Here is a 17436-nt window from a genome sequence, read left to right on the forward strand (position 1 = left end):
GTAAGTGCGTACGGTTTTAGTTTAGGCAGCATCATGATCGGCGCAGGAGGGCCGAGGGGCCTGTTCCTGTGCTGTACTGTTCTTTGTTCTGCGGGCAGAACAGGAGGAGGCCATTCAGCCCCTCTCCAGCCTGTTACTTAGGAAGAGGAGGAGGCCATTCAGCCCCTCTCTGGCCTGTTACACAGGAACAGGAGGCCATTCAGCCCCTCTCTGGCCTGTTACACAGGAACAGGAGGCCATTCAGCCTCTCTCCAGCCTGTTACACAGTCAGAGTGAGGGGAAATCAAAGATCAGGAGGGCCTGAGGGTCTCATCCGCCTCAGGAGAGGAGGGGGGACGCAGAAGGAGAAGAGGTTTTATTGAGCTCGGAGCAGTGGGAAGGGGCTGGTCCATTCTTCCCCGCTGCCCCTGGGTTGTCCGAGCTAAAATTCTGGCTGATTTCCACGCAGAATTGAGACGGTGGAGGACATGATAAAAATGGGAGTTTACGTCAATGATCTCAACCTTCACGACTCGAGTCGGGAGCTAATTCTGGCCGGGACCCAGCAGTCAGCCGAACTCCAGCTCGCCCTGGATCAGGTGAGTGTCTAACCTGCGTCAGGACGCACACTCATTTCCCCACCATGACAGGAGGAGCCCCTCCTCCAGCCTGTTACACAGGAACAGGAGGAGGCCATTCAGCCCCTCCCTATCTTGTTACACAGGAACAGGAGGAGGCCATTCAGCCCCTCTCTGGCCTGTTACACAGGAACAGGAGGAGGCCATTCAGCACTTCTCCGGACCTGTTACACAGGGGCAAGAGGCCATTCAGCCCCTCTCTCTTGAGCCTATCACACAGGAACAGGAGGAGGCCATTCAGCCTCTCTCGAGCTTTTACACAGGAACAGGAGGAGGCCATTCAGCCCCTCTCTGGCCTGTTACACAGGAACAGGAGGAGGCCATTCAGCCCCTCTCTCTCCAATCTGTTACACAGGAACAGGAGGCCATTCAGCCCCTCTCCAGCCTGTTCCACAGGAACTGGAAGCCATTCAGCCCCTCTCTCTCCAGCCTGTTACACAGGAACAGGAGGAGGCTATTCAGCCCCTCTCTGGCCTGTTACACAGGAACAGGAGGGGGCCCCATTCAGCCCCTCTCCAGCCTGCTATACAGGAACAGGAGGGGACCCCATTCAGCCCCTCTCTCTCCAGCCTGTTACACAGGAACAGTAGGAGGACATTCAGCCCCTCTCTGGCCTGTTACAGAGAAACAGTAGGAGGCCATTGAGCCCCTCTCTCTCCAGCCTGTTACATAGGAACAAGAGGAGGCCATTCAACCCCTCTCCTTGAGCCTATTACACAGGAACGGGGGCCATTCAGACCCTCTCAAGCCTGTTACTCAAGAACAGGAGGAGGCCATTCAGCCTCTCAAACTTGTCCCATTATTTAATGCAATAGGAATTAAGAAATATGGGGATTGAGGGATATGGGGAGGAGGGACGATTGAGGGAGCTGGAGGGATTGAGGGAGATGGGGAGATGGAGGGATTGAGCGAGATGGGGAGATGGCGGGATTGAGGGAGATGGAGGGATTGAGGGAGACGGGGAGATGGAGGGATTGAGAGAGGCAGGGAGATGGAGGGATTGAGGGAGATGGGGAGATGGAGGGATTGAGCGAGATGGGGAGATGGCGGGATTGAGGGAGATGGAGGGATTGAGGGAGACGGGGAGATGGAGGGATTGAGAGAGGCAGGGAGATGGAGGGATTGAGGGAGATGGAGGGATTGAGGGAGATGGGGAGATGGAGGGATTGAGGGAGACAGAGAGATGAAGGAGTGAGGGATACGGGGAGATGGAGGGGGATTGAGGGAGACGGGGAGGAGAGGGATTGAGAGAGATGGGGAGAGGGAGGGAATGAGGGAGGCGGGGTTGGAGTGATTGGCAATGATGTTTGTCGGGTGTGTAAATACTTCTGTTGTGCTCAGTTCCTCGTGTAAAGATTTCAGTGTTAGTGATAGGGTGAGAGTGAGAGTTAGGGTGGGAGAGGAGTTGAGTGAATGGGTTATTAGCGTTAGTGAATGGGTTATGGGTGGGATTAGGGATTAGGGTCAAGTGTTGAGGTTAAAAGTTAAAGTTTATGGTTTCAGTTCAAGTTAGGGTTTCAAGTTAGGGTTTAGAGTTAAAGATTATAGTTCAGGGCCATGACGTGGGGTTAAGGGCTAAAGGTTGTTGGTCAGGGTTAGGATTTGGGGTCAAGGGTTAAAAGTTATAGTTTAGGGTTAGGATTTGGGGTTACGGGTTAAAGGTTGTAGTTCAGGGTTAAAGGTTGTATTTCAGGGTTAGGGTTCAGGATTAAAGGTTCTAGTTCAAGATCAGGGCTTAGGGTTAAAGGTTATAGTTCAGGGTTAGGGGTTAAAGGTAACATTCAGGGTTGCGATTAAGGGTTATAGGTTATAGTTCCGGGTTAGAGTTAAAGATTCTGCATCAGGGTTAGGGGTTAAAGGTTATAGTTCAGGGTTAGGGGTTAAAGGTTCTAGTTCAGGGTTCAGGGTTAGGGGTTAAAGATGATAGTTCTAGGGTTAGGATTTGCGGTCAGGGTTAAAGTTCATGGTGAGGGTTAAAAGCTATAGTTCAGGGTCATGGATAAAGGTTATAGTTCAGGGTTATAGTTAAAGGTTAAAGTTCAGGGCGAGGGTTAAAGGTTATATTTCAGGGTCAGGGTTAAAGATTATGGTTTCGGTTCGGGGTTAAAGGTTATAGGTCAGGGTTAAAGTTTATAGTTCAGGGTGAGGGTTAAAGGTTATCGTCCCAGGGTTAGGATTTGTGGTCAGGGTTAAAGGTTAAAGTTCAGGGTGAGGGTTAAAGGTTATATTTCAGGGTCAGGATTTAAGGTTATAGTTCAGGGTCAGGGTTATAGGTTATAGTTCAGGGTGAGGGTTAAAGGTTATCGTTCAGGGTTCAGGGGTTGAAGGTTATAGTTCAGGGTTAGAAATCTTAAAAACCCTGCAGCACAGAAAGAGGCCATTCGGCCCATCGAGTCTGCACCGACCACAATCCCACCCAGGCCCTACCCCCATATCCCTACATATTTACCCACTAATCCCTCTAACCTACGCATCCCAGGACACTAAGGACAATTTAGCATGGCCAATCAACCTAACCCGCACATCTTTGGACTGTGGGAGGAAACCGGAGCACCCGGAGGAAACCTACGCAGACACGGGGAGAATGTGCAGACTCCGCACAGACAGTGACCCAAGCCGGGAATCGAACCCAGGTCCCTGGAGCTGTGAAGCAGCAGTGCTAACCACTGTGCTACCGAGCCACACTTTAGGGGTTAAAGGTTAATGTTCAGGGCTGGGATTAAGGGTTATAGGTTATAGTTCCGGGTTAGAGTTAAATATTATAGTTCTGCATCAGGGTTAGGTGTTAAAGGTTATCATTCAGGGTTAGGGGTTAAAGGTTATAGTTCAGGGTTCAGGGATTAAAGGTTATAGTTCAGGGTCAGGGTTATAGTTCAGGATGAGGGTTAAATGTTATAGTTCAGGGTCAGGGTTAAAGGTTACAGTTCTTGCGTTAGGATTTGTGGTCAGGGTTAAGGGTTAAAGTTCAGGGTGAGGGTTAAACGTTATAGTTCAGAGTCAGGGTTAAAGGTTATAGCTCAGGGTCAGGGTTAAAGGTTATAGTTTAGGGTGAGGGTTAATGGTTATCGTTCAGGGTGAGGGTTAAAGGTTACAGTTCAGGGTTAGGGTTAAAGGTTATAGTTCAGGGTTATGGTTAAAGGTTACAGTTCAGGGTTAGGGTTATAGGTTATAGTTCAGGGTGAGGGTTAAAGGTTATCGTTCAGGGTGAGGGTTAAAGGTTATCGTTCAGGGTTAGAGTTAAAGGTTATAGTTCAGGGTTATGGTTAAAAGTTATATTTCAGGGTTAGGGTTATAAGTTCTAGTTCAGGGTTACGGTTATAGGTTATAGTTCAGGGTGAGGGTTAAAGGTTTTCGTTCAGGGTTAGGGTTAAAGGTTATAGTTCAGGGTTCGGGTTAAAGGTTATAGTTCAGGATTAGGGTTATAGGTTCTAATTCAGAGTTAGGGTTATAGGTTCTAGTTCAGGGTTAGGGTTGGGGGAAGGATTAGGATTAGGGTTAGGGTAAAGTTTGAAGCTGGCGAATGGTATCTCCGTGTGGTCCGCCCCTCCAGGAGCGACAGAAATACCGGCAGCTGCAGGAAATCATCATGAAACTGGACGAGGAGAAGAAACGGGGAGACTCCTTGCTGTACGCCATGATCCCCCGAGCCGTGGCTGATCGACTGCGGAAAGGTGTCACGGCTCTGGAGACTTGCCAGGTAAGATTCCAGCCGCCGGTCACCGCCACGGCCCCGGGGCCGGGGAAGGTCACTCCCTCAATCCCAATCTGACCCTCCGCACGCTCGGAACGTGGCCGGATTCGATCCGACCTGATTTATTATTGTCACATGTATTGGGATACAGTGAAAAGTATTGTTTCTTGCGCGCTATACAGACAAAGCATACTGTTCATAGAGAAGGAAAGGAGAGGGTGCAGAATGTAGTGTCACAGTCATAGCTCGGGTGTAGAGAAAGATCAACTTAATGCGAGGTAGGTCCATTCAAAAGTCTGACGGCAGCAGGGAAGAAGCTGTTCTTGAGTCGGTCGGTACGTGACCTCAGACTTTTGTATCTTTTTCCCCAACGGAAGAAGGTGGAAGAGAGAATGTCCGGGGTGCGTGGGGGGTCCTTGATTATGCCGGCTGCTTTTCCCGAGGCAGCGGGGAAGTGTATACAGAGTCAATGGATGGGAGGCTGGTTTGCGTGATGGATTGGGCTACATTCACGACCCTTTGTAGTTCCTTGCGGTCTTGGGCAGAGCAGGAGCCCAGACCAAGCTGTGATACATCCGGAAAGAATGCTTTCTATGGGGCATCTGTAACAGTTGGTGAGAGTCGTAGCAGACACGCTGAATTTCCCACAGTGGGGTTAGCACTGCTGCCTCACAGCGCCAGGGACCCGGGTTCGATTCCCGGCTCGGGTCGCTGTCTGTGCGGAGTTTGCACGTTCTCCCCATGTCTGCGTGGGTTTCCTCCGGGTGCTCCGGTTTCCTCCCACAGTCTGAAAGACGTGCCGGTTAGGGTGCTAACTTCTCCCTCAGTGTAACCCAAACAGGAGTGTGGCGACTAGTGGATTTTCACAGTAACTTCATTGCGGTGTTAATGTAAGCTGACTTGTGACACTAATAAAATACATTTTAAGTTTAAAGCAAAGGTGTTGGTGGGGCTTTGTTAACTATAGTGTCGGCGTGGAGGGACCAGGACAGGTTGTTGGTGATCTGGACACCCAGAAACATTTAAGTATGTGATGGAACCACGTCCCAGCTGTAACTGGTGAAGGAGAGGCAGGCGGGAGGGGAGAGTTCTTAACCCTTGGCGGGGGAGGGGATGTGGGTAACGTGTAACCCTCAAAATAAATAAAAATCACGAGGGGCAAATGATAAGCTGGATTGTCATCACAGCGTTGCTTCTGGGATCTTTCTGTGCACAGATTGGCTCTCGCTTTTCCTGTGTTGCAACAGGAACCACACTTCGAAAGTACCTCATTGGCGGTGGGGCGCTTTGGAATGTCCCGAGCAAGACACAGGCGCTAGGGCAATGCAGGTCTGCCATTACTCAGTCCACGAGCTACCAAGCACGCTCCGGGCTGAGAGGTAGTTATTTGGGAGCCATGGAAACGCGTTCTCCCAGGACACTGGTCAGGAGGGAGAATTCATCGTAACATCTGAGGGAGAGAGACAGAGAGAGAGAGAGAGACAGAGAGAGAGAGAGAGAGAGAGAGACAGAGAGAGAGACAGAGAGAGAGACAGAGAGAGAGACAGAGAGAGAGAGAGAGAGAGAGAGACAGAGAGAGAAACAGAGAGAGAGAGACAGAGAGAGAGAGACAGAGAGAGAGACAGAGAGAGAGACAGAGAGAGAGAGAGAGAGACAGAGAGAGAAACAGAGAGAGAGAGAGAGACAGAGAGAGAGACAGAGAGAGACAGACAGAGAGAGAGAGACAGAGAGAGAGACAGAGAGAGAGACAGAGAGAGAGAGACAGAGAGAGAGAGACAGAGAGAGAGACAGAGAGAGAGACAGAGAGAGAGAGAGAGAGAGACAGAGAGAGAAACAGAGAGAGAGAGACAGAGAGAGAGAGACAGAGAGAGAGACAGAGAGAGAGACAGAGAGAGAGAGAGAGAGACAGAGAGAGAAACAGAGAGAGAGAGAGAGACAGAGAGAGAGACAGAGAGAGACAGACAGAGAGAGAGAGACAGAGAGAGAGAGACAGAGAGAGAGACAGAGAGAGAGAGACAGAGAGAGAGACAGAGAGAGAGAGACAGAGAGAGAGAGACAGAGAGAGAGAGACAGAGAGAGAGACAGAGAGACAGAGACAGAGAGACAGAGACAGAGAGACAGAAAGAGACAGACAGAGACAGAGACAGAGACAGAGAGAGAGACAGAGAGACAGAGACAGAGAGACAGAGACAGAGAGACAGAAAGAGACAGACAGAGACAGAGACAGAGACAGAGAGAGAGACAGAGAGAGAGACAGAGAGAGAGACAGAGAGAGAGACAGAGAGAGAGAGAGACCAAGACTGAGACCGAGAGAGAGAGACACAGAGACAGAGAGAGGTGGAGAGGTTTAGGGAGGGAATTCCAGACCTTAGGGCCCCCCCCAGGCAGCTGAAGGCACGGCCGCCAATGGCGGAGCGATGGGAATCGGGGGATGCTCGAGAGGCCGGAATTGGAGGAGAGCAGAGATCTCGGAGGGTTGTAGGAGCTGGAGGAGGTTACAGAGATAGGGAGGGGGTGTAGGGGCTATAGGGGGTTACAGAGTTAGGGAGGGGGTGTAGGGGCTGGAGGAGGTTACAGAGATAGGGAGGGTGTGTAGGGGCTGGAGAAGGTTACAGAGATAGGGAGGGGGTGTAGGGGCTGGAGGAGGTTACAGAGATAGGGAGGGGGTGTAGGGGCTGGAGGAGGTTACAGAGATAGGGAGGGGTGTAGGGGGCCGGATGAGGTTACAGAGATAGGGAGGAATGTAGGGTACTGGAGGAGGTTACAGAGATAGGGAGGGTGTGTAGGGGCTGGAGGAGGTTACAGAGGTAGGGAGGGGGTGTAGGGGGCTGGAGGAGGTTACAGAGGTAGGGAGGGGGTGTAGGGGGCTGGAGGAGGTTACAGAGGTAGGGAGGGGGTGTAGGGGCTGGAGGAGGTTACAGAGATAGGGAGGTGGTGTAGGGGGCCGGATGAGGTTACAGAGATAGGGAGGGGGTGTAGGGGCTGGAGGAAGTTACAGAGATAGGGAGGGCATGTAGGGGCTGGAGGAGAGTGCGGAGATAGGGACGGGTTGTAGGGGGCTGGAGGAGGTTACAGAGATAGGAAGGGGGGTGTAGGGGCTGGAGGAGGTAACAGAGATAGGGAGGGGGTGTAGGGGCTGGAGGAGATTACAGAGATGGGGCGGTGGTGTAGGGGCTGGAGGAGGTTACAGGGATAGGGTGGGGGGTGTAGGGGGCTGGTGGAGGGTGCGGACATAGGGAGGGGGTGTAGGGGCTGGAGGAGGTTACAGAGATAGGGAGGGATGTAGGGTACTGGAGGAGGTTACAGAGATAGGGAGGGTGTGTAGGGGCTGGAGGGGGTTACAGAGATAGGGAGGGTGTGTAGGGGCTGGAGGGGGTTACAGAGATAGGGAGGGTGTGTAGGGGCTGGAGGGGGTTACAGAGATAGGGAGTGGGGTGTAGGGGCTGGAGGGGGCTACAGAGATAGGGAGGGGGTGTAGGGGTGGAGGAGGTTACAGAGATAGGGAGGGGGGTGTAGGGGCTGGAGGGGGTTACAGTGATAGGGAGGGATGTAGGGTACTGGAGGAGGTTACAGAGATAGGGAGGGGGTGTAGGGGTGGAGGAGGTTACAGAGATAGGGAGGGAGGTGTAGGGGCTGGAGGAGGTTACAGAGATAGGGAGGGGGTGTAAGGGCTGGAGGCGGTTACAGAGATAGGGAGGGATGTAGGGTACTGGAGGAGGTTACAGAGATAGGGAGGGGGTGTAGGGGCTGGAGGAGGTTACAGAGATAGGGAGGGATGTAGGGTACTGGAGGAGGTTACAGAGATAGGGAGGGGGTGTAGGGGTGGAGGAGGTTACAGAGATAGGGAGGGAGGTGTAGGGGCTGGAGGGGGTTACAGAGATAGGGAGGGGGTGTAGGGGCTGGAGAGGGTTACAGAGATAGAGAGGAGTGTAGGGACTGGAGGAGGGTGCGGAGATAGGGAGGGGGTGTAGGGGCTGGAGGAGGTTACAGAGATAGGGAGGGGGTGTAGGGGCTGGAGGAGGTTACAGAGATAGGGAGGGGGTGTAGGGGCTGGAGCAGGTAATAGAGATAGGGAGGGGGGTGTGGGGGCTGGAGGAGGTTACAGAGATAGGGAGGGGGTGTAGGGGCTGGAGGAGGTTACAGAGATAGGGAGGGGGTGTAGGGGCTGGAGGAGGTTACAGAGATAGGGAGGGGGTGTAGGGGCTGGAGGAGGATGCGGAGATAGGGAGGGTGTGTAGGGGCTGGAGGAGTTAACAGAGATAGGTAGGGGGTGTAGGGGGTGGAGGAGGGTGCGGCGATAGGGAGGGGTGTAGGGGCTGGAGGAGGTTACAGAGATAGGGAGGGGGTGTAGGGGCTGGAGGAGGTTACAGAGATAGGGAGGGGGTGTAGGGGTTGGTGGAGGGTGCGGAGATAGGGAGGGGGCATAGGGGGTGGTGGAGGGTGCGGAGATAGGGAGGGGGCTGGAGGAGGGTGCGGAGATAGGGAGGGGGTATAGAGGTTGGTGGAGGGTGCGGAGATATGGAGGGGACGTAGGGGGTGGTGGAGGGTGCGGAGATAGGGAGGGGGCTGGAGGAGGGTGCGGAGATAGGGAGTGGGTGTAGGGGCTGGAGGAGGGTGCGGAGATAGGGAGGGGGGAATCTGTTAGCGGGAATGTGGAAGCCACCCAGTTCACCACCTGTCGGCCTCCCCCTGCAGGTTTTCCCCGATGTGACGATTCTCTTTAGTGACGTGGTTAAGTTTAACGAGATCTGCATCCACATCACCCCGATGCAAGTGGTGGACATGCTTAACGAAATCTACATCGTGTTCGACACCTTGAGTGAGAAACATAACGTCTACAAGGTACCTGTCTCCCATGGCGTCCGTGACAACCTATCCCTCCCCCCACTCACCTCTGCGCCAGACCATGTTATGTTCGCTCCTCTTTGCTCGTGACCATCCCTCCTTCACCTGTAAACCACCCCCGACAGCGCCGTCGGTGGTGGGAGGAGCAAACTGCGCCGTGACGGGCTCTGTTGACACTGGCATGGGGGCAAGGGCGCGCGGGGTGTTGCGTGGTTGGGTGGATACACTCTAGATTGGGAGGTGGTGCTTTTTCTGTGCTTATGAGATTTAAAACAGTGTAAGTACACGGAGAGACCAGACTGAAACAATTTTATCGAAAGGCCGAGCAGCGCTATTTTTACCAAGACAACAAGATTTTGAATTTAGCTAATCAATTTGTATCAGGCACTTAGAGTCATAGAGGTTTACAGCATGGAAACAGGCCCTTTGGCCCAACTTGTCCATGTTGCCCTATTTTTAAAACCCCTAAGCTCGTCCCAATTGCCCGCATTTGGCCCATATCCCTCTGTACCCATCGTACCCATGTAACTATCTAAACGCTTTTTAAAAGACAAAATTGTACCCGCCTCTACTACTGTCTCTGGCAGCTTGTTCCAGACACTCACCATCCTCTGTGTGAAAAAATTGCCACTCTGGACACTTTTGTATCTCTCCCCTCTCACCTTAAACCTATGCCCTCTAGTTTTAGACTCCCCTACCTTTGGGAAAAGATGTTGACTATCTAGCTGATCTATGCCCCTCATTATTTTATAGACCTCTATAATATCACCCCTCAGCCTTCTATACTCCAGGGAAAAAGTCCCAGTCTATCCAGCCTCTCCTTATAACTCAAACCATCAAGTCCCAGTAGCATCCTAGTCAATCTTTTCTGCACTCTTTCTAGTTTAATAATATCCTTTCTATAATGGGGTGACCAGAACTGTACACAATATTCCAAGTGTGGCCTTAGCAATGTCTTATACAAGTTCAACAAGACGTCCCAACTCTTGTATTCAATGTTCTGACCAATGAAACCAAGCATGCTGAATGCCTTCTTCACCACTCTGTCCACCTGTGACCCCACTTTCAAGGAGCTATGAACCTGTACCCCTCGATCTCTTTGTTCTATAACTCTCCCCAACGCTCAAAGAACAAAGAACAATACAGCACAGGAACAGGCCCTTCGGCCCTCCAAGCCCGTGCCGCTCCCTAGTCCAAACTAGACCATTCTTTTGTATCCCTCCATTCCTACTCCGTTCATATGGCTATCTAGATAAGTCTTAAACGTTCCCAGTGTGTCCGCCTCCACCACCTTGCCTGGCAGCGCATTCCAGGCCCCCACCACCCTCTGTGTAAAATATGTCCTTCTGATATCTGTGTTAAACCTCCCCCCCTTCACCTTGAACCTGTGACCCCTCGTGAACGTCACCACCGACCTGGGGAAAAGCTTCCCACCGTTCACCCTATCTATGCCTTTCATAATTTTATACACCTCTATTAAGTCTCCCCTCATCCTCCGTCTTTCCAGGGAGAACAACCCCAGTTTACCCAATCTCTCCTCATAACTAAGCCCCTCCATACCAGGCAACATCCTGGTAAACCTCCTCTGTACTCTCTCCAAAACCTCCACGTCCTTCTGGTAGTGTGGCGACCAGAACTGGACGCAGTATTCCAAATGCGGCTGAACCAACGTTCTATACATCTGCAACATCAGACCCCAACTTTTATACTCTATGCCCCGTCCTATAAAGGCAAGCATGCCATATGCCTTCTTCACCAGCTTCTCCACCTGTGACGTCACCTTCAAGGATCTGTGGACTTGCACACCCAGGTCCCTCTGCGTATCTACACCCTTTATGGTTCTGCCATTTATCATATAGCTCCTACATTATTTCTACCAAAATGCATCACTTCGCACTTATCAGGATTGAACTCCATCTGCCATTTCTTTGCCCAAATTTCCAGCTCTATCCTTAACTGAGTAAGTCCTGCCCTGGTTCAATCTACCGAAATGCATCACCTCGTATTTATCTAAATTAAACTCCATCTGCCATTCGTCAGCCCACTGGCCCAATTGATCAAGATCCCGTTGCAATCTGAGATAACTTTCTTCACTGTCCACTATGCCACCAATCTTGGTGTCACTTGCAAACTTACTAACCATGCCTCCTATATTCTCATCCAAATCATTAATATAAATGACAAATAACAGTGGACCCAGCACTGATCCCTGAGGCACACCGCTGGTCGAAGGCCTCCAGTTGGAAAAACAATTCTCTACAACCATCCTCTGACTTCTGTCATCAAGCCAATTTTGTATCCATTTACCTACCTCACCCTGGATTTAACCTTATGCAACAACCTACCATGCGGTACCTTGTCAAAGGCCTTGCTAAAGTCCATGTAGACAACATCACTTAGATACCAAGAACCTATTAAACTTGAATCTGATGGTTTTGACAACCCAGTGTTACGACGCAGATGGTGATCCCCTTTTGAGAGGCCACGCCAAATCCCCCAAAAAGGAATCCCTCGCTTCGTAATCTGTTAAAAGTGTGTGGGACGGTGTGAACTGACCTTCATTCACGTTTAGAGGTTCATTAACAGAAAGACCCTGACTTAACTGAACAGTTAACAAGTTATTTATTTCACCGACCGGAAACTTTAACCGAACAAGTAACATATCGATTAAAGTATTAAGGACATGCCCACGTGTCTATCCTTGGCTTCCTGCAATGTTCTAGTGAAGCTCAATGCAAACTGGAAGAATAGCATCTCACGTTCCAGCCTTCCGGTCTCAACATCAAATTCAACAACATCAGATGATTCGCTCTACCCCACCTCGACCCCCTCTGTTTTCATTCTATTTTTTTTATTCTTCTCAACCTTTTATTTCTTTATTGGCTTTCTTCCTTTTTCCCCCCTGCACTCTTTCCCCCTACTTCATCCCCCTTCTCTTACCTTTCCTCCCCCCGCTTCCCCTTTTCTACACTCTACCTCTGTCCCATTCCCCCTACCCTCCCCCCAACATCTCCATCTGTCGCAGCTTCTCTGCCGGTTGGCCATTCGCCCCCTTTATTCTCTCTGTGGATACCCATTAGCAGTCTTTCCCCCCTGGTTTCTGTGGCTAATACTCATCTTTCATTCCCTCCCCCTGCAGTATAAATATCTCCCACTTTCTATGCCTTTTAGCTTTGACAAAGGGGCATCTGGACTCGAAACGTCAGCTCTTTTTTCTCTCTACAGTTGCTGCCCAGACCTGCTGAGATTTTCCAGCATTTTCTCTTTTGGTTTCGGATTCCAGCATCTGTCGTAATTTGCTTTTATCGATTAAAGTAAGATTCTACTGGAATGCTGTTCAAATAAAGACAAGGATCATGTAGTCCCCGGTTAGTTCAATAAATAACTCGATAATTCTTCACTTAAGTCAGGTATTTCTGTTAATTAATTTCTATTAGTGAATCATAGAGGTTTACAGCATGGAAACAGGCCCTTCGGCCCAACTTGTCCATGTCACCCTTCCTTTTAAACCCCTAAGCTAGTCCCAATTGCCCGCATTTGGCCCATATCCCTCTATACCCATCTTACCCATGTAACTGTCTAAATGCTTTTTTAAAGACAAAATTGTACCCGCCTCTACTACCACCTCTGGCAGCTCATTCCATTATGTGGAGATGCCGGCGTTGGACTGGGGTAAACACAGTAAGAAGTCTCACAACACCAGGTTAAAGTCCAACAGGTTTATTTGGTAGCACAAGCCACTAGCTTTCGGAGCGCTGCTCCTTCATCAGGTGAGTGGGATTTCAGTTCACAAACAGGGCATATAAAGAGACAAAATCAATTTACAAAATAATGGTTGGAATGCGAGTCTTTACAGGTAATCAAGTCTTAAAGGTACAGACAATGTGAGTGGAGAGAGGGTTAAGCACAGGTTAAAGAGATGTGTATTGTCTCCAGACAGGACAGTTAGTGAGATTTTGCAAGCCCCGGCAAGTCGTGGGGGTTACAGATAGTGTGACATGAACCCAAGATCCCGGTTGAGGCCGTCCCCATGTGTGCGGAACTTGGCTATCAGTCTCTGCTCAGCGATTCTGCAGACAACGACATGACAACGCAGAGTCGCTGAGCAGAGACTGATAGCCAAGTTCCACACACATGAGGACGGCCTAAACCGGGATCTTGGGTTCATGTCACACTATCTGTAACCCCCACGACTTGCCTGGGCTTGCAAAATGTCACTAACTGTCCTGTCTGGAGACAATACACATCTCTTTAACCTGTGCTTAACCCTCTCTCCACTCACATTGTCTGTACCTTTAAGACTTGATTACCTGTAAAGACTCGCATTCCAACCATTATTTTGTAAATTGAGTTTGTGTCTTTATATGCCCTGTTTGTGAACTGAAATCCCACTCACCTGATGAAGGAGCAGCGCTCCGAAAGCTCGTGGCTTTTGCTACCAAATAAACCTGCTGGACTTTAACTTGTTCCAGACGCTCACCACCCTCTGTGTGAAAAAATTGCCCCTCTTTTATATCTCTCCCCTCTCACCTTAAACCTGTGCCCTCTAGTTTTAGACTCCCCTACCTTTGGGAAAAGATATTGACTATCTAGCTGATCTGTGCCCCTCATTATTTTATAGACCTCTATAAGGTCACCCCTCAACGCTCCAGAGAAAAAAGTCCCAGTCTATCCAGCCTCTCCTTATAACTCAAACCATCAAGTCCCGGTAGCATCCCAGTAAATCTTTTCTGCACTCTTTCTAGTTTAATAATATCCTTTCTATAATAGGGTGACCAGAACTGTACACAGTATTCCAAGTGTGGCCTCACCAATGTCTTGTACAACTTCAACAAGACATCCCAAGTCCTGTGTTTAATTAATGAATACTTGAATGAATGTGGATCAATGTGAGGTTATCCACTTTGGTCGCAATAATAGGGAGACAGATTATTATTTGAACGGGTGTAAATTGAGAGAGGTGGAAAGTCAGCGAGACCTTGGAGTCCTCGTGCATCAGTCGCTGAGAGTAAGCGCACAGGTACAGCAGGCAGTAAAGAAGGCAGATGGTATGTTGGCCTTCATAGCGAGAGGATTTGAGGGATAGGGATGTTTTGCTGCAATTGTACAGGGCGTTGGTGAGGCCACACCTGGAATATTGTGCGCAGTTTTGGTCTCCTTATCTGAGGAAGGATGTCCTTGCTATAGAGGGAGCGCAGCGAAGGTTTACCAGGCTGATTCCTGGGATAGTAAGTAGTCTCACAACACCAGGTTAAAGTCCAACAGGTTTATTTGGTAGCACGAGCTTTTGGAGCGTTGCCCCTTCATCAGGTTAATGGAGCGGCGCTCCAAAGGCTTTTGCTACCAAATAAACCTGTTGGACTTTAACCTGGTGTTGTGAGACTGCTTACTGAGCCCACCCCAGTCCAACGCCGGCAACTCCACATCATGGATTCCTGGGATGGCAGGTCTGTCATATGAGGAGAGACTGAGTCGGTTAGGATTATATTCACTGGAGTTTAGAAGAGTGAGAGGGGATCTCATAGAAACTTATAAAATTCTAACAGGGTGGATTCAGAAAGAATGTTCCCGATGATGGGGGGAGTCCAGAACTCGGGGTCATAGTTTGAGGATAAGGGGTAAACCTTTTAGGACTGAGGTGAGGGGAAATTTCTTCACCCAGAGGGTGGTGAATGTGTGGAATTCACTCCCACAGAAAGTAGCTGAGGCCAAAACGTTGTGTGGTTTCAAGAAGGAATTAGATATCGCTCTCGGGGCTTAAGGGATTGAGGGATATGGGGGGGGTATCTGGATATTGGATTCGATGATCAGCCATGATCGTAATGAATGGCAGAGCAGGCTAGAAGGGCCGAATGGCCTCCTCCTGCTTCTAGCTTCTATGTTAATCTCTAAACGTTGCTGCCTCTGCGTTATGACAGAGCGGTCAACATTCGACGCGGGACTCGGTTGGATGTTCCTCGGATTAATGGTGTTTTTCCATGCACTCCTCCGACTCTCTTCCAATTCCCCCCCTCCCGCCTGCAGGTGGAGACCATTCGCGACGCCTACATGGTGGTTGCCGGGGTCCCAAACAAGACCACCTTCCACGCCCACCACATCTGCGACATGGCCGTGGACATGCTCAGTTCCATCGACCACCTGAAGGACCCGTCCACTGGGGACAACATCCAAATACGAGTGGGTGAGTAAAAAGACCACCCCCCCCCTTCCCCGGGCTGTTGCGGGAGGGCGGAGAGGGTAAGGGGGGGTGGGGTTGGTCCAGAGATGCCCCCCTTCCTTTGAGGCCTTCACTCACTTGCACCAATGACTCGGATGACGGTTGACCAATCAGTGAGAGCGAGACAAGTCGATGACACAACCTTTCATCGAATCCAGAAGGAGTCCATTCGGCCCATCGAGTCTGCACCGACCAGAATCCCACCCAGGCCCTATCCCCGTAACCCCACGTTTTTACCCTAGCTAGTCCCCCTGACACTACGGTTAATTTAGCATGGCCAATCCACCTAACCTGCACATCTTTGGACACTAAGGGGCAATTTAGCATGGCCAATCCACCTAACCTGCACATCTTTGGACACTAAGGGGCAATTTAGCACGGCCAATCCACCTAACCCGCACATCTTTGGACACTAAGGGGCAATTTAGCACGGCCAATCCACCTAACCCGCACATCTTTGGACACTAAGGGGCAATTTAGCACGGCCAATCCACCTAACCCGCACATCTTTGGACACTAAGGGGCAATTTAGCACGGCCAATCCACCCAACCCACACATCTTTGGACACTAAGGGGCAATTTAGCATGGCCAATCCACCTAACCTGCACATCTTTGGACACTAAGGGACAATTTAGCATGGCCAATCCACCTAACCTACACATCTTTGGACACTAATGGGCAATTTAGCACAGCCAATCCACCTAACCTACACATCTTTGGACACTAAGTGGCAATTTAGCATGGCCAATCCACCTAACCTACACATCTTTGGACACTAAGGGGCAATTTAGCATGGCCAATCCACCTAACCTACACATCTTTGGACACTAAGGGGCAATTTAGCATGGCCAATCCACCTAACCTACACATCTTTGGACACTAAGGGGCAATTTAGCATGGCCAATCCACCTAACCTACACATCTTTGGACACTAAGGGGCAATTTAGCACAGCCAATCCACCTAACCTGCACATCTTTGGACACCTAAGGGGCAATTTAGCATGGCCAATCCACCTAACCTGCACATCTTTGGACACTCAGGGGCAATTTAGCATGGCCAATCCCCCTAACCCGCACATCTTTGGACTGTGGGAGGAAACCAGAGCACCCGGAGGAAACCCACGCATTCGCGGGGGAAACGTGCAGACTCCACACACACAGTAACCCCAGCTGGGAATGGAACCAGGGTCCCTGCGCTGTGAGGCAGCTGTGCTAACTGCTGTGCTATCGTGCCGCCATTTTGGGTAGCCCTCAGGCACCATTCCTGTGGATTTGACACGGAAATCTTCCCGATTGACACAGCTCCTTTCAGCAATGGTTGGGGGTGCTGGAGGCGGGGGAGGGCTGGTGGGGGGGGGAAAGAAAAATGGCCGCCAAGGCTGAAGGTTAAAGGGCGTCCAAGTTAGGTAACTGGGATCCTTGGACATTGCCCCTTAATATCCAAAAATGTGCAGCTTTGGTACATTGGCCATGCTAAATTGATCCTTAGTGTCCAAAGATGTCCGGGATCTGTCCGCTGCCGCCTTGCGATTGACTACAGGAGGGGGGGGGGGGGAGGGGTCACCACGACAACGGGGCAAGCAACGATTGGTGGAGGTGGTGGGGAGTGGGCTTCTGGGGCGTCTGTGGGGTTCAGGGTTAAAGGTCACATGGGACGTCTCCAGTGAGAATAGGACGATTGCTGTCTGTCTCTGCTCTCTCTCTCTCTCTCTCTGTAGGAATTCACTCGGGGATGGTCGTTGCAGGTGTGGTGGGACTGAAGATGCCTCGTTATTGTCTCTTTGGTGATACTGTCAACACAGCCTCCCGGATGGAGAGTAACGGGGTGGTGAGTGAGGCCAGCAGTGTCACCTGGTATAGCTCCGGTCCGGCTAATCCACACTCGGGGCACTGTGTACAGTTCAGGTCCGGTTAGACCACACTCGGAGCACTGTGTACAGTTCTGGTCCAGTTAGACCACACTCGGAGCACTGTGTACAGTTCTGGTCCAGTTAGACCACACTCGGGGCACTGTGTACAGTTCTGGTCCGGTTAGACCACACTCGGAGCACTGTGTACAGATCTG

The 17436-nt window shown here is 50.7% G+C and overlaps 1 protein-coding gene across 1 annotated transcript in view; it reads left to right on the forward strand.

The window, feature by feature from the left end:
* The window catches only part of LOC144487896 (soluble guanylate cyclase 88E-like), a 54706-nt gene that overhangs the window by 30656 nt on the left and 6614 nt on the right, over positions 1-17436 (forward strand). Inside the window, exons 7-11 of the mRNA XM_078205947.1 lie at positions 449-578; positions 4168-4314; positions 9004-9150; positions 15178-15334; positions 17090-17199. Of these exons, the coding sequence (XP_078062073.1) occupies positions 449-578; positions 4168-4314; positions 9004-9150; positions 15178-15334; positions 17090-17199 (691 nt within the window). The remainder of the gene's footprint in view (positions 1-448; positions 579-4167; positions 4315-9003; positions 9151-15177; positions 15335-17089; positions 17200-17436) is intronic.

Source organism: Mustelus asterias, unplaced genomic scaffold (assembly GCF_964213995.1).
Source record: "Mustelus asterias unplaced genomic scaffold, sMusAst1.hap1.1 HAP1_SCAFFOLD_1109, whole genome shotgun sequence".
Lineage (NCBI taxonomy): Eukaryota > Metazoa > Chordata > Chondrichthyes > Carcharhiniformes > Triakidae > Mustelus > Mustelus asterias.